This window comes from Eretmochelys imbricata, chromosome 5 (genome assembly GCF_965152235.1).
Source record: "Eretmochelys imbricata isolate rEreImb1 chromosome 5, rEreImb1.hap1, whole genome shotgun sequence".
Taxonomy (NCBI): domain Eukaryota; kingdom Metazoa; phylum Chordata; order Testudines; family Cheloniidae; genus Eretmochelys; species Eretmochelys imbricata.
This window is the reverse complement of record NC_135576.1, coordinates 88,023,935-88,040,297: the sequence shown is the minus strand read 5'-3', so window position 1 is coordinate 88,040,297 and position 16,363 is coordinate 88,023,935. Positions and strand designations below refer to the sequence as shown.

General features: G+C 40.9%; 1 protein-coding gene across 1 annotated transcript in view; it reads left to right on the top strand.

Annotated features, from left to right (window-relative positions):
• Positions 1 to 16,363, top strand: part of LRRC2 (leucine rich repeat containing 2) — a 75,040-nt gene that overhangs the window by 12,833 nt on the left and 45,844 nt on the right. Inside the window, exon 2 of the mRNA XM_077816379.1 lies at positions 1,052 to 1,262. Coding sequence (XP_077672505.1) covers positions 1,052 to 1,262 — 211 coding nt within the window. The remainder of the gene's footprint in view (positions 1 to 1,051; positions 1,263 to 16,363) is intronic.

Here is a 16,363-nt window from a genome sequence, read left to right as displayed (position 1 = left end):
TCTCTATTAACTCTTGCCTTTCCACTGTCTTTTTCCTGTTTTGCCAGTGATCTGTGGGTTCATAGAAGGGCTTGTCTCCATGACCAAGTTGCGTCAGTATAATTTAAATTGGCTTTTAAACCAATATGGTTAAACTGGGGCAAAAGGCTCTGTGGAGACTCTTCTTTTGGTATAAGAATGACTTATTTTGGTTTACGTACACCTGTTCGTTAATTGTCGTGAGCCAAACCAAAATAAGCTACCCTTAAACCAAAATATGTGTCTCTAAAATTAAATGCCACCCTCATTTATACTACTGCAAGTTTTTCACATAGTCAAGCCGTAAGTAACATTCATGTTGAAATTAGCGGGGGTAAAATATATTACCTGACCTTTAACTTCACCTTTTCTATGATGTACACACCGTAGTTTTTTCTTTTCTAGGTAAAAATTCTTTACTTGAATCTAAAAAGTCAGGGTAAAAAACATTTCCAGTGGCTGCAAGGAAAGCTATATTGATTCATATTTTGGTTTAGCAAAAGTTTTGAAAAATATTTTTCCAGTTGCTAAATTATGGGCATAAACCCAGGACCAATTTAAGGTCTTCATTGTATTCATATATATTTGTAACTTGTTTAGTGTGAGCCTACTCCTATTGAAATCAATGGCAAAATTCATGTAGGATAGGCTCTGTATATGTGCAGAATTTTCTGGAGCTGATCCTGTTCTCGTATGCATTAAAGAAGATCCTAGTCATCTGAATTCTACTATTCATCCTTACAAACCCAAGCATTACTCTTGGGCTAGGAGGTCTAAAAATGGCATCTAAATTTACATGCACAATTTGCATCTTTAGTCATGCATTTGCAAGTGCAAGCAAGACTTTTTTAGTGCAAAAATCAAATGGGTTGCCATCTGATTTGCGTGCATTCAAATGTTATTATTTACATGTGTGAAATGTCTGCACTAATTTGGAGGTTAGGAGACTAAGTCTCTTTTTAAAATATAAGACTTTAAGTATTTGAGTTCTGTTACTTGGATTCATAGAGACTCTTTATTTGCACTGTTTCAGGATAAAGCAGGAATGGGACTTTGCACTAGAGTGCAGAAAGAAAGGCATTCCACAATCTGCATACCTAAAGAACGGTTTCGTAGATACCACTGAGAAGCTCTTGGATAAAATTGCAAAGAACTCTCAGCTCTGTAAGAAGAGTACTTTGTCAGATGAAACAGACAAAGAAAGAAGCAAGTTTATTTTTCAACTTTCTGGAGAGCACTGGACGGTAAACTTAATCTGAGCCTTTTTCTGTGGTATTTGGCTGATTAGCATGACACATTTATTTATTTATTTATTTATTTTACTAACAAAACATTTTATGCCAAATCCTGACATTCTAGTCCATTCTGAGTAGTTTTTTACTGCATTAGAAGTGACAATAATATTACCTTCCTTTCTTGCTATAAGTTAATAACATTTTTAGTTTTAAAATATGTTGATCATTAGTTCTGCACTGATGTGTGTAATGTAGTCCTCTGGAAAGCTTAGTAGCAAACCATCACAATACAATGAGATTGTTCCCTAGTTCCACCTATTGTGAAAAGGAGATGGCAGTAACAGTATCTGCTTACGTTGGCTTGTCAATTACTTTTAAAATACCCAAAAGTTTGCTTGCATTCCTTGATGGTTCAGAGATAAATTTTGTTCTGCATTTGTTTAAAACAAAATCATAAGTAGAACTTACCAGTCATGGAGTGGTAGAAATAACACTTGGCATTGCTTTTCATGATACTTCAGTTTAGAAGTGAGATCAGGAGTCCACTTCCTCAACTGATGCCAGTCAGTTAGTAGTGGAGTTGGTTTCTAGAGAGATAAAAGTGTACTAAAGCATGTCCTATTTTCACAATCATAGATAATTCTTTAGGTGTGTATTATGAGAAAAAGGGGGAAATCATAAAGCTTCTCAGAGAGTAGCTTTTGTCTGCCTAGCTATTTAACTAGGGGCATGTCTACACTACTGCAGCAAGAGCTGCACAGCTACAGTGTAGATTGAGCTTGAAACTGTGGAATTCCTACAGAAATGAAGGACCATCACCTTCAGCTATAAGAGCAAGGCCATGCTTCGTTGACCTTGCCTTCTGTGATATAAACATATAGCAGCATCTACAGTTAAAAACCCTCAAACAAACCCTAATAAAACAAAGCACTTCACTGCACCCACTATTCTCTCCCTGGGGAGAGCATGAAAGAAAGAGTTAACCATACATGGCAGATGTTAGTCATAATGTAATGCACTACTGGAAGGTGCTCAACTATTAAGTTGATGAGGGTGGTAGAAGAACATGTATAGATTAGTTTCTGGAACCACAGTTTGGGTTGAAGTGTAGATTTCCGGTTCTCAGCTAGAGCTAACCCAGCAGCAAACAGTAAGTAATGAGTAGTGCTGGGACAGTGGATCTAGTGGATTGGTCTACAAAACCTTTTCCAAATAGTGTCATTTGAATATTCCAGGTTAGTGGGGTGTCCGTTTATATGGAAATATGTCCATCCAGGAATTAGCTATTATAGGGTGTACTCGCCATATAAGAAGGAAAACTTCTATGCCACTATAACATCAGAATTTATGCAGCCGATACATAACAGTCGTCCCAGATAAAATATTTTATATTGGGTTTCCACACGAGCCAGGGAAACAGAAAGAACTTTAGTGGATTTAAAAATAGCTTTCCAAGCAGTATTAGTGATATCAAAATCAAAATGGTTACTCCAGACCTCGGAGTATTGATGAGGAACTTATTCTGTATTCTCATCTGTTGTATGATTCAGTATGTAAGTCCCTTAATATTAAATAATATTAAATAATTTAGAGATGAAATAATATTTTCAGCATTTTACAGCTCTTTATATATGTCTATATTATTAGGAAGAAAACAGCTGTTGAAAGGAACAGAGTATTTCTATTTGAGTTGATAAGTGGTTATTACAATTGTACCTGAGACATCTTGAGACATCCTAATGACGCCCCTTGTCAACTAATGTCAAAAGGTTTTGTGTTTATGGTTGGTAAGAAACTAGGTATGCCCCAAACAGTCTGAGAAGTGATGAATACATTATGAATTTTAAAGCTTTACGTTTTCGTCTTTGAATTTTGTTAAAAATCGATGGGTTGTAAGTTGTAGTTTGTTGAATATTTTCCCCCAACTTCTTAAAAACAATTTTTTATAATTGATTGTAATGCTTTCCTTCTCCTCTTGCTTAATTGGTGTCATTGCCCAAATTTGTTATTATTTTAAATGAGAGGCTCCAAGTTCAGAAATGCAAGTAAAATAGGGAGACATTGAATGATCCCTTAGAATATGTGCTAACTACTTATGCTAAACTATCTATTCAACTTTGTATTTAGCTCTGACACTCTAAGTACCTTCCCAAACCTGAAGAAGAGCTCTGTGTAGCTCGAAAACTTGTCTCTCTCACCAACAGAAGTTGGCCCAATAAAAGATATTGCCTCACCCAGCTTGTCCAAATAAAATAGGAGGCAGAGCAAATAATGAACAACAGTGCAGCTAGTTTCAAAAGGATTTAAATCATTTGGGATTTAGGACAACAGATTGCAAATGCTGTTTAACATAGACCAATGTAAAATAATTAGTCCTGAAATCAGGAAATAAGGCCCAGTTTCTGTAAAGGTTTATGCAATTCTTTAAGCACATGAGAAGTCCCATATAACTCAAAACAATAGTTCAGCTCTTCAGCTGGTGAAGCAAGGTGATCTACTGGCTGGCACACTGTTAGCCGACGGCCAAGGATGTTTGGTGAGGTGCCAGCTATGCCCGTTTATACCATCCGTGACTTTAACCGCTAGGACGCACTGTCCCTTCGCGGCGGGCAGCCCGGGCTAGGCTGACGGATGCCCCAAGGTCCTAACCACCCGTGATTTTAACTGCTAGAGCTCAGAGCTCCTTCGCAGCGGGCAGCCAGGATTGACTGACAGGTGCCCCAAGAGTTTGCCCCGTGGAGGCAGCACAACTCAACGCTAGGCTCTTAGTACTCTCACCTAATGGCCAGGCTTTAGAGCCAAAACGGCTGAGGTTCTTTAATTGTGTTGGCTGCTTTACAGTAAACCAGAGAAAACAAGTCAGGCTTATGCATAAATGGTTACCAAAATTTATTAAGCTAGATTCTAATCATATGGTTACAAAATTGCTAGTGCCTACTTATTTAAATGTAGAGATGTTACACACACAAACAAGTTACAAAACTGAAGCCACAATCCCAAAGAAAGAAAACAAAGTATAGAGCTCTATTTCAAAATATGTGTACACTAAAGATAGGAGATCAGGTGTGGGTGCTTCTTACCCTCCTTGCATCTCTCGATTCCAGCGGTGCCAAGCCAGGATCGGTCACTCAATTCCGCGGAAAGACGAATAAGGGACAAGGCGTAGGGACCCTCTTAGCTGCAGAAGCCTTGGGAGGCTGTCACTTATCTGACCAGCAGATAGATAGTGAAAAGCACTCAAAAATCATGGTGCTGTAGGTCCCCTACTTATACCTCTGTACTCCTTTATTCTCTTTCTCCTTTCTTATGCCAAATTGAGGCTGGTCTGTCTGGGTGACGCCAGCTTTCGCAAGAGTAGTTTACACTTGCAAGGGAGAGAAACAATAAATATTGACTACTGGACATTTCTTTTATCAGGGTAAATATTTTCCCACCTAGGATGTTGGTGTGTGTGCATCACGCTATTTAGTAGGGCTAAGAGCCATGTCTGTCACAGGGCCTCTGCCTGCTGTGAGCTTAATCGTTGTATCTGCTCCCAGAGGCACATTGTAGCAGCACACCTGTGCTTTCACAGCTTCAAAGGCTGTGCTGGAATATATGTTAAGTGCCCTGTTCCGGCTTCCTCCTGTGTTTCCAGCAATGCTGGTCTGAGGGGGGGTGGGGCTGGCTGTCTGGCTACACACACTGAGTTGGCCTTCAGGAGATCTGGATTCTATTCCCAGATCTACCCATGATCTGCTATGTCACCTTGGGTAAATCACTTCATATGTTCCCTTCCCACCATTTATCTGTCTTGTCTATTCAGATTGTATGCTCTTTGGGGCAGGTGAAGTGTCTCTTATTATATATTGGTACAGTGTTTAGCACAATGGGGCCCAAATCAGTCGGGTTGTCTATGTGCTACTGCAATATAAATAATTTATGCCAGCTGAGGATCTGGCCCATTGTTTTATTTTAACTGTCTTTCCCTCTTTGCTTCCCTCCTTCTCCCTTCATTTTTTGGAGTCTTTTTCTCTCATTTGTCCTCCCATTGTATGACTCTTCTCTCTGCAGCTCTTTCACAGGTCTCCCTTTACAGAGCAATTCCCTCTCTATGTTATTTATCCTTATCTGCCCTTAGAGAATCTCCCAACTGAACCCCTGATGAAAAAATAACGTTGTAGTATGTCAAGGTTCTTTCCCCACTCTGAACTCCAGGGTACAGATGTGGGGACCTGCATGAAAACCTCCTAAGCTTATTTTTACCAGCTTAGGTTAAAACTTTCCCGAGGCACAAGCTATTTTACCTTTTGCCCTTCGACTTTATTGCTGCCACCACCAAGCGTCTAACAAATATTTAACAGGGAAAGAGCCTGCTTGGAAATGTCTTTCCCCCAAAAATCCTCCCCAAACTCTACACCCCCTTTCCTGGGGAAGGCTTGATAAAAATCCTCACCAATTTGCATAGGTGAACACAGACCCAAACCCTTGGATGTTAAGAACAATGAAGAAGCAATCAGGTTATTAAAAGAAGAATTTTTATTGAAGAAAAAGGAAAAAGAATCACCTATGTAAAATCAGGATGGTAAATACCTTACAGGGTAATCAGATTCAAAATATAGAAAATCCCTCTAGGCAAAACCTTAAGTTACAAAAAGACACAAAAACAGGTATATACATTCCATTCAGCACAACTTATTTTCTCAGCCATTTAAACAAAACAGAATCTAACGCATATCTAGCTAGATTACTTACTAAGTTCTCAGACTCCATTCCTTTTCTGTTCCACGCAAAAGCATCACACAGACAGAGAGAACCTTTTTTTCTCCCCCCCTCCAGTTTTGAAAGTATCTTGTCTCCTCATTGGTCCTTTTGGTCAGGTGCCAGCGAGGTTATCCTAGCTTCTTAACCCTTTACAGGTGAAAGGGTTTTTCCTCTGGCCAGGAGGGATTTTAAAGGTGTTTACCCTTCCCTTTATATTTATGACATAGTTCTTTTAGACTCTTAACAACACGTGTCTGAATCAGCTACCTAGCAGAGATTGACAACCAGTTGATAAAGCTCTTAGCTGAGATTCTTTGTGATTTTACCACAAACGTGTACCTACTGAATTAAATAAGTTCTTCAGAGAAAGCTTTAGCTACTGCAGATGGGTGAAGGTTGTAAAAACAAGACCAATGCCATAAATATTTATTTGAATTATTTAATGAATTTACTTTGATTGGCTTCTTGCCCTCTAAGTGTTTCATTCATTAGTTATTCACAGAAAGCAGTTTACCATCAAGAAGGGTTCGTGGAATCAGCAAATTTTAAGAGAATGTTGGAAAATTTTCAAGAAAAGCAACTTTTGAATTTGTGACTGTCAGCATTAGCACCAGAAAAAGTGCCTATGCTCATCCAGTCAGGCAGTAAGAGAACTGAAACACACACTTGGCTATATTGTTTTATGCCAGCTGGGGATCTTGACCCTTATTTCCAACAGTACATGTCCAGTAAAAAAAGCTTGAATATCAAATGCGTTCAACAAACTGCTTGCTAATGAGCTACAGTACAATAATTATTTATGAGCAAATCATGACCTCAGGTACAATTTATGAAGATTAAAATACATGAAATTCACAGAATAAATAATTTATTGCAAATTATTCTCTCAGGTTTACTTTGCAACTTTCAGTTACTTTGTGACTCAGTAAGGAGACTACTTCCATTTGTTAGTCCAAGCCTGCTGGTGACAGTGAGTTATGTGTTTGCCATAATAAGTCAAGTTTTGTTATGTGAAATAACCACACCAGAGGGGACAAATTCTGTCTCATCATTGTATCATTATTATACACCCACAGATGTTTTCTGAGATCATGAAGAACCTGCCCTGGTTAGGTAGTAGAGATGGGTCTGAGTCTTTAAAGTTTGGAACCAGCTCCAAACTTTCTCAAAACTAAGGGAGGTATTTGGATCCAGGCTGTCGGTTTGGTAGGTAGATTCTGTTCTCACTGGTGATACTTAAATAAGTGGTGGGTACCTTGGGGTATTGCCTTTAAATAGTTTTTCAAAATCGAGGCGTTCTGTGATAACATTTGTGAAAAAAAATTAATCGCAATTAATCACAGTTTTAATTGCACTGTTAAACAAAAGAATACCAATTGAAATGTATTACATATTTTGGATTTTTTTCTACATTTTCATATATATTGTATTCTGTGTTTTAATTGAAATCAAAGTGTATATTATTTTTGAATATAAATATTTGCATTGTAAAAATGATAAACAAAAGAAATAGTATTTTTCAACTCACCTCATACAAGTACCATAGTGAAATCTCTTTGTCATGAAAGTGCAACTTACAAACGTTGATTTTTTTTTGTTGTTATATAACTGCACTCCAAAACAAAACAATGTAAAACTTTGGAGCCTACAAGTCCATTCAGTCCTACTTCTTGTTCAGCCAGTTGATAAGACAAACAAGTTTGTTTACATTTCAGGAGATAATTCTGCCCTCTTCTTATTTACAATGTCACCAGAAAGTAAGAACAGGCATTTTCATGGCACTTTTGTAGCGGGCATTGCAAGGTATTTATGTGCCAGATATGCTAAATATTCATATGCCCCTTCATGCTTCGGCCACCATTCCAGAGGGCATGCTTCCATGCTGATGATGCTCTTAAACAAAATAATGCATTAATTAAATTTGTGACTGAACTCCTTGGGGGAGAATTGTATGTCCCTTCTCTGTTTTACCCGCATTCTGCCATATATTTCATGTTGTAGCAGTCTCGGATGATGACCCAGCACACGTTCATTTTAAGAATACTTTCATTGCAGATTTGACAAAATGCAAAGAAGGTATTAATGTGAGATTTCTAAAGATAGCTACAGCACTTGACCCAAGGTTTAAGAATCTGAAGTGCCTTCCAAAATCTGAGGCCTGGTGTACACTGTGAGTTTATGTTGGATTTAGCAGCATTAAATTGAATTAACCCTACACCCATCCACACAATGAAGCCATTTTTTCGACATAAAGGGCTCTTAAAACTGATTTCTGTACTCCTCCCCAACGAGGGAAATCGACATCGCCATTTCAAATTAGGGTTAGTGAGGACGCAATTTGAAGGTATTGGCCTCTGGGAGCTATCCCACAGTGCACCATTGTGACCACTCTGGACAGCACTCTGAACTCAGATGCCCTGGCCAAGTGCACAGGAAAAGCCCCAGGAACTTTTGAATCACATTTCCTGTTTGGCCAGGCGAGCTCATCAGCACAGGTAACCATGCAGTCCCAGAATCGAAAAAGAGCTCCAGCATGGACCCAACGGGAGGTAGTGGGTCTGATCGCTGTATAGGGAGAGGAATCCATGCTATCAGAACTACGTTCCAAAAGATGAAATGCCAAAACATTTCCAAAAATCTCCGAGGCCATGACAGACAGAGGCTACAGCAGGGATGCAACACAGTGCCGCGTGAAATTTAAGGAGCTCAGACAAGTGTACCAGAAAACCAAAGAATCAAACGGACTCTCCAGGACAGAGCCCCAGACATGCCGCTTCCACGCTGAGCTGCATGCAATTCTAGGGGGGGTCACCACCACTACCCCACCCTGTCCGTGGACTCTGATGATGGGGTACTCTCCGCCATGCCTGAGGATTTTGCGGATGAGGAAGATGAGGAGGAGGAGGAGGAACTTGAGGAGAGCACACAGCACACCGTTCTCCCCGACAGCCAGGATCTTTTTACCACCCTGACTGAAATACCCTCCCAACCCAAGCAAGCCGGAGAAGGGACCTCTGGTGAGTGTACCTTTTAAAATCTAATACATGTTATAAAAGCAAGCGTTTTTTAATGATTAAGTAGCCCTGAGGACTTGGGATTCATTCGTGGCCAGTACAGCTACTGGAAAAGTCTGTTAACATGTCTGGGGATGGAGCGGAAATCCTCCAGGGACATCTCCATGAAGCTCTCCTGGAGGTACTTTAAAAGCCTTTGCAGAAGGTTTCTGGGGAGAGCCGCCTTATTCCATCCTCCATGGCAGGACACTTTACCACGCCATGCTGGTAGCAAGTAATCTGGTATCATTGCATGACAAAGCCTGGCAGTGTATGGTCCCGGTGTTTGCTGGCATTCAAGCAACATCCGTTCTTTATCTCTCTGTGTTATCCTCAGGAGAGTGATATCGTTCACGGTAACCTGGTTGAAATTGGGGAATTTAATTAAGGGGACATTCAGAGGTGGCCGTTCCTAGTGGGCTGTTTGCCTGTGGCTGAAAAGAAATCCTCCCCACAGTTAGCCATGCGGTGGGAGTGGGAGGGCTTTGGTGCTGAGCTGTTTGCGTTTGGCTAGCAGCAATCTTCCCTGATACCAGCCACGCGGTGGGGTGAGGGGTAAAGCAACCATCCCAGAGAATTGGATGTTGGGGGGAGGTTAGTTTGGTTTCTGCTGCTGCACGTTAACAGGAAAACCACAGCACTAAATGGCCAATTCAACGTGCTTTGCTTGGTATGAGAGAAGAGGGCGCAGCTGTTATGAAGGTTGCAGAAACCAAAAGACTATGTCTTACCATGGCTGCCTGCAAGCCGAATTCTGTTGCCCGGCACTGCGTGTGTGATCTCTAACACCAAAACTGCAGGGACTCAATATAAGATACAAAATGCGACCTTGTACCAAAATCACATGTGATATGTAATGTGAATAGTGTTGTTCACCGTGAAAGAGTATAGCCATTGTTCTGTAAAATGTATCTTTTTAAATACTTCACTCCCTTTTTTCCTCCAGCAGCTGCAAATGTTTCAAGCCTCCCTTCTCCGTCCCAAAGGCTATCTCAGATAAGGTGGTGAAAAAAATGCACGCACAATGAAAAGTTCTCTGAGCTCATGCAGTCATCCGGCACTGACAGAGCTCAGCAGAATGTGTGGAGGGACACAATAGCAGAGTACAGGAAAGCGGCCGATGAACGTGAGGAGAGGTGGCGGCAGGAAGATCAGAGGAGGCATGACGCAACGCTGGGACTACTGCGGGATCAAAAGGACATGCTCCGGCGTCTGCTGGAGGTTCATGAACGGCAGCAGGATCACAGACTGCCACTGCAGCCCCTGTTTAACTGCCCTCCCTCCTCCCCAAGTTCCATAGCCTCCTCACCCAGATGCCCAAGAATGCAGGGGGGGCTTGGCTCTGGGCACTCAACCACTCCATCCCAGTGGACAGCCCAAGCAACAGAAGGCTGTCATTCAACAAGTTTTGAAGTGGCCTTTTCCTTCCCTCCTTCCCCCTCACCTGGGCTACCTTGTAAGTTATCTCTCTATTTTTATAATCAATTAATAAAGAATACATGTTTTTTAAAAGATAGTGACTTTATTTCCTTTGCAAGCAAGCTGTGATCGAAGGGGAGAGGGCGGGTGGCTTACAGGGAATTTAGAGGCAACCAAGGAGGTGGGTTTTCATCAAGGAGAAACAAACAGAAGTGTCACACAGTACCCTGGCCAGTCATGAAACTGGTTTTCAAAGCTTCTCTGATGCGCAGCGCTTTCTGCTGTGCTCTTCTAACTGTCCTGGTGTCTGGCTGTGCGTATTCAGCGGCCAGGCAATTTGCCTCAACTTCCCACCCTGCCATAAACGTCTCCCCCTTATTCTCACAGAGATTGTGGAGCACACAGCAAACAGCAATAACAATGGGAATTTTGGTTTTGCTGAGGTCTGAGTGAGTCAGTAAACTGCGCCAGCGACCCTTTAAACGTCCAAATGCACACTCTACCACCATTCTGCACTTGCCCAGCCTATAGTTGAACAGCTCCTTACTACTGTCCAGGGTGCCTGTGTATGGCTTCATGAGCCAGGCTGGGTCCCCAAGGAGACCTATAGGCATTTCAACATCCCCAACAGTTATTTTCTGGTCTGGGAAGTAAATCCCTTCCTGCAGCCATTTAAACAGACCAGAATTCCTGAAGACACGAGCGTCATGAACCTTTCCCGGCCATCCCATGTTGACGTTGGTGAAACGTCCCTTGATTACCTACTGACTGGTAGCTGTCTGGCATTGCAAGTTTCCATAAGGCTATTGCCACTCACTTGTGAACTGTGAGGGCTGCTCTCATCTTGGTATTCTTGCGCTTCAGGGCAGGGGAAAGCAAGTCACAAAGTTCCATGAAAGTACCCTTAGCATGCGAAAGTTTCAGAGCCACTGGGAATCATCCCAAACCTGCAACACTATGCAGTCCCACCACTCTGTGCTTGTTTCCCGGGCCCAGAATCGGCATTCCATGGCATGAGCCTGCCCCATTAACAGCAGGATCTCCAAATTGCCACAGACCACAGTTTAGGGAAATCTGTGTTCATGTCCTCATCACCGCGCGGCCATCGCCTCCTCTCCTGGATTTTCAGGTGCTGGTTCTGCATAAACTGCACATTAATGCGCGAGGTGTTTACAATGGTCATAACTGCTGCAGGCATGAGCATGAGCTGAATGGGCTCCATGCTTGCCGTGCTATGGCATCTGCTCGGGCAATCCAGGGAAAAGGGCACAAAATGACTGTCTGCCATTGCTTTCATGGAGGGAGGGAGGGTTGACTGACTACATTTACCCATAATCACCTGTGACAAATTTTTGGCCCCATCAGGCATTGGGAGCTCAGCCCAGATTTCCAGTGGGCAGTGGAGACTGTGGGAACTGTGGGATAGCTACCCACAGTGCACTGCTCGGAATGTCGACACTTGCCACGGTACTGTGGACGCACACCGCCGAGTTAATGTGCTTCGTGTGGACGCATGCACTCGACTTTAAACAATCTGTTCCCAAAAATTGACTTCTGTAAAATTAGAGTACTTTTGTAGTGTAGACATGGCCTGAGAGGGATGAGGTGTGGAACATGCTTTCAGAAGTCTTAAAAGAACAACACTCCAATGCGGAAACTACAGAACCCGAACCACCAAAAAAGAAAATAAACCTTCTGCTGGTGGCATCTGACTCATATAATGAAAATGAACATGTGTCAGTCTGCACTGCTTTGGATTGTTATCGACCAGAACCCGTCATCACCCGTCATCATGTCCCCTGGAATGGTGGTTGAAGAATGAAGGGACATATGAATCTTTAGTGCATCTGGCACGTAAATATCTTGCGATGCTGGCTACAACAGTGCCATGAGAATGCCTGTTCTCACTTTCAGGTGACACTGTAAACAAGAAGTGGGCAGCATTATCTCCTGCAAATGTAAACAAACTTGTTTGTCTGAGCGATTGGCTGAACAAGAAGTAGGACTGAGTGGACTTGCAGGCTCTAAAATTTTACATTGTTTTATTTTTAAATGCAGGTTTTTTGTATATAATTATACATTTGTAAGTTCACCTTTCATGATAAAGAGATTGCACTGCAGTACTTGTATTAGGTGAATTGAAAAATACTATTTATTTTGGTTTTTTTACAGTGAAAATACTTGTAATCAAAAATAAATATAAAGTGAGCACTGTACACTTTGTATCCTGTGTTGTAATTGAAATCAATATATCTGAAAACATCAAAAATACTTAAATAAATGGTATTCTATTATTGTTTAACAGTTGTGATTAATCGTGATTAATTTTTTTAATCGCTTGAGAGCCCTACTTGACACTAATATAGCAATCCTTAGTTCTTAATGAAAGATAAGTAAAATTTTCTAAGCCTTTCAGATTGATTCTGGACAATGGAATAAATCACTAAATTATTATTTATTCATTCACAAAGTTATGAAGGAGTCAGATGGCTGGGATCTGTGTCTGAGATAGCAGAGTAAAGCCCAGCATGTTGGATCAGTCTATCTCTAACAAAGAAAAAGGTTTTGCATGATTATCTTTTTACTTATGGAGAATATTCAGGATGAAATACTGGCCTCAGTAAAGCTGATGGGAATTTTGCCATGTGACTCCGATAGGACCAGGATTTCACCCTCAGTGCTCACTTTGATGAATTAGGAATAACAGATGTGAGGAGAATTTGTACAAGATGGAAAGAAATGGCAGACCAGTGAAGGACAGCAATAGAGCTAGGTCACAGCAGAGCCAGGGAACAAAGAAGTTTAATGTACTTTCTCTCTGCCATCCACTCTTCCCAACTTCCATGCAGCAGCTATCTGAACCTTGCCTCTGGGGTGGGAGGAGAGCATGCCAAAGACTGTCCCTCACAAGCAAGTGGGAATGATGTGGATGAGGAGAGGAGTATGCACCAGCCAGTGGGGGAAGAGAAGTACTTTGGCTTTGGTAAAGGGATAATGCAACGTCCGTCTAACCCTCAGGCCAAAGAGGAGCTCTGGAGGAACTGTAACTAAATGGAGTGTCTCAAATCTTTCTAGCTACTTATATGGCCCTCATTACCATCCTGTCTGAGCACTTCACAGTCTTTATCTTCACAACACCCCAGTGAGGTAAGGAAGTGCTGTTATCTCCATTTTACAGATGGGAAACTGAGACACAGAAAGGCTAAGTGACTTGCCCAACGTCAGACATTGTTGTCATATGTTGTAGAGAAGGCCTTTAAACCTGCATCTTGTAAATCCTAGGTGAGCCCCTTACCTACTGGGCCACCCAGCCACTTCCTTCTGAGAGCTCCTCCTTGGCTGGTACAAGTATGTGTTACCCCATAAGTTGAAGCTCCAAGTTAAGTCTCAGTGTAGCCCGTAATGGTGGGGAAAATCAAGAATGAGATGAAAGAAGAGCAGTAATAGTTTGAACCTTTATAATTTATTTATTTATAATAGATATAAAAATAACTACTGCACAGTTGGAGAGGTTGGGGGGAAGGAAAGGGTGGGTTAATCTTCCACAAGACTTTAGAAAGATTTCTCATTACCAGCCTTGAGGCAATTCAGGCACTTTATTTTTTAACTGCCATAAACTGACAAATATAAGATGGATCAAAATATGGTATATACCTCCTGGGCAAATGAAGCAAAAAATGAAACAATCAATATCAAAAAGAGAAGAGGAAAAAGAATTACATATAGACTCAATGTCTGCAGATTTACATATATATATATATATATATATATATATATATATGAAGTAATGGAATTAGAACTAGCATTAAATTATTCTTTAAAAAAAAATCCCAATGGTCAACATTTGAATGTCCGTTTCAATGTACTGCTAATCACATTAAGATGAATGATTTAGCTGTACATAAGTAGCACTATAACTGGGGCTTAATTAGGAGGAACCTATTAAAATATATCACCTTATTAATATTTTTGGGGAAGCTAACAAATTTAAAGAAACACTGAGGTTTCTGATCTTAAAAACAACTTAAAATTGTGGCCTTCACAGTTAAAGTTGCCTTTGTAATGTAAAATTCTAAAAGAACAAAACCAAACCCACACACAAAGATTTAAAGGGAGTAAAGGTGGAAACTATGAAAACTCATTTTATGAGGCAGAGTTACTGCTGCAGAGCTGGTGATGGCGCCTCAGCTAGATTATTTATTTCAGATGTTACCACTGCAGAATGATATAAAACCTAGCAGTAAGACTGCTAGATGATATGCTACTTTACAAAAATAGGGTCTAAAATTACCTAGTTTTCATCTTTATCAACTGATTTCTATCTGACCCAAGTTTAGGGTATTTGTTGCATAATTCAAACCATGAAAAGTTGGTCAGAATTGAAAACCAATTAACTAAAACAATTTAGTATGAATTCAAAGGCTTAAAAAACCTGCACTCCCCATCATTCAAAATGCCTGAAACACATCGGTTAAACTGAATGGAGTTTTGAAAATGACCCCAGTAGCAAATTCTTTGCCAAGTATTTGAAATAATTCTAGAAATTGGCAAGGCAAAAATTGCTTCTAATTTATGAGCTGTTTAAAGACACTATTTCCATGCTTCCTGGAGCCAAAAGAAAGATTTGGGGGTAACATTTTCAAAAGCACTTAGGAATCCTATTTCAGAAAGTGAAAGTCAATGGGACTTGGGCTCCTAAGTGCCCAGGTCACTTTATGAAAATGGAATTTAGACTTCCCAGTCACGTAGACACTTCTGAAAATTTTACCCATGATTTTGACCCAGGGTTGCTATGTTGCTGTATGACCAAGTTAAAAAGAATTTGCACTCTTCGGTCCCAGTGGGTATGTCTACATAGCAATTAGAGACTCACAGCTGGCCTGTGCCAGCTGACTCCGGCTGCGGGGCTCTTTATTGTGGTGTAGATGTTGGGGCTCGGGCTAGTGCCCGAATTCTCACTCTTCCCCTCGCAGGGTCCTAGAGCCCAAGCTTCAGCCTGAGCCCAAAAGTCTACACTGCAATTACACAGCCCCTTAGCCTGACACCTGCAAGCCCAAGTCAGCTGCCATGGTCCAGCCACAGGGTTTTAATTGCAGTGTAGACATACCCTATATTCCTTCTCAGCAGCAGACAAATTTGGAAACATTGATAAATGCTAAAAGGCAGATCTCAAAGGACCAGACTATTCTGGACCTGATTCAACAAAATACTTAAGCACATGCTGAAGTCAATAAGACTTAAGCATATGTTTTATTAAAGGAGCACGAGATTACTCATGTGCTAATAAATAAGCACCTGCTTTTGGCATTTACTGAATTTGTGGCCTCTATGACTAAACTTATTTGAGTTCAAGACTGAAGAAACCCAACATTAAAACTAGCATGAGAATATTAAATATTTTTATAGTGAAAACTAAGGGAGCAAACTTATATAGGAATGCAAACTTTTGCACAGAAGTGAATGTTTAATTCTACAGTTTAGTGAGGCCAAAGTTGTCAAATCAGGGTGCCTAACATTAAATGCCTAATTGTGTAAATAATGGCTTGTCAATATAACGGTGATGTAATGCACTCTATGGAGGTGTGATTACTAAAGCAAACTAATGTGTTGTACATTAATTGATCCATGCAGACTCAGCTGAAACACATCCATTCTTTTTCCATTGCTCATGAATAAAGTCTTAGGGAGTTGCTTTGTGAATAAGTCCACGGCTTTTGCTCTTTCTCCAAGACAAATTGAATATTCATACAGTGGGTTTGTTGAGAATACCCACATCCTTATTTAGGCAACACTCACAGTAAACAACCATCAACATATGCAGAAATAAATATTCCCTCCCTCTCCTTCCCCAGTTTAAGGTCATCACCTTCACTGACTTCTCATCTCAGGCATTGG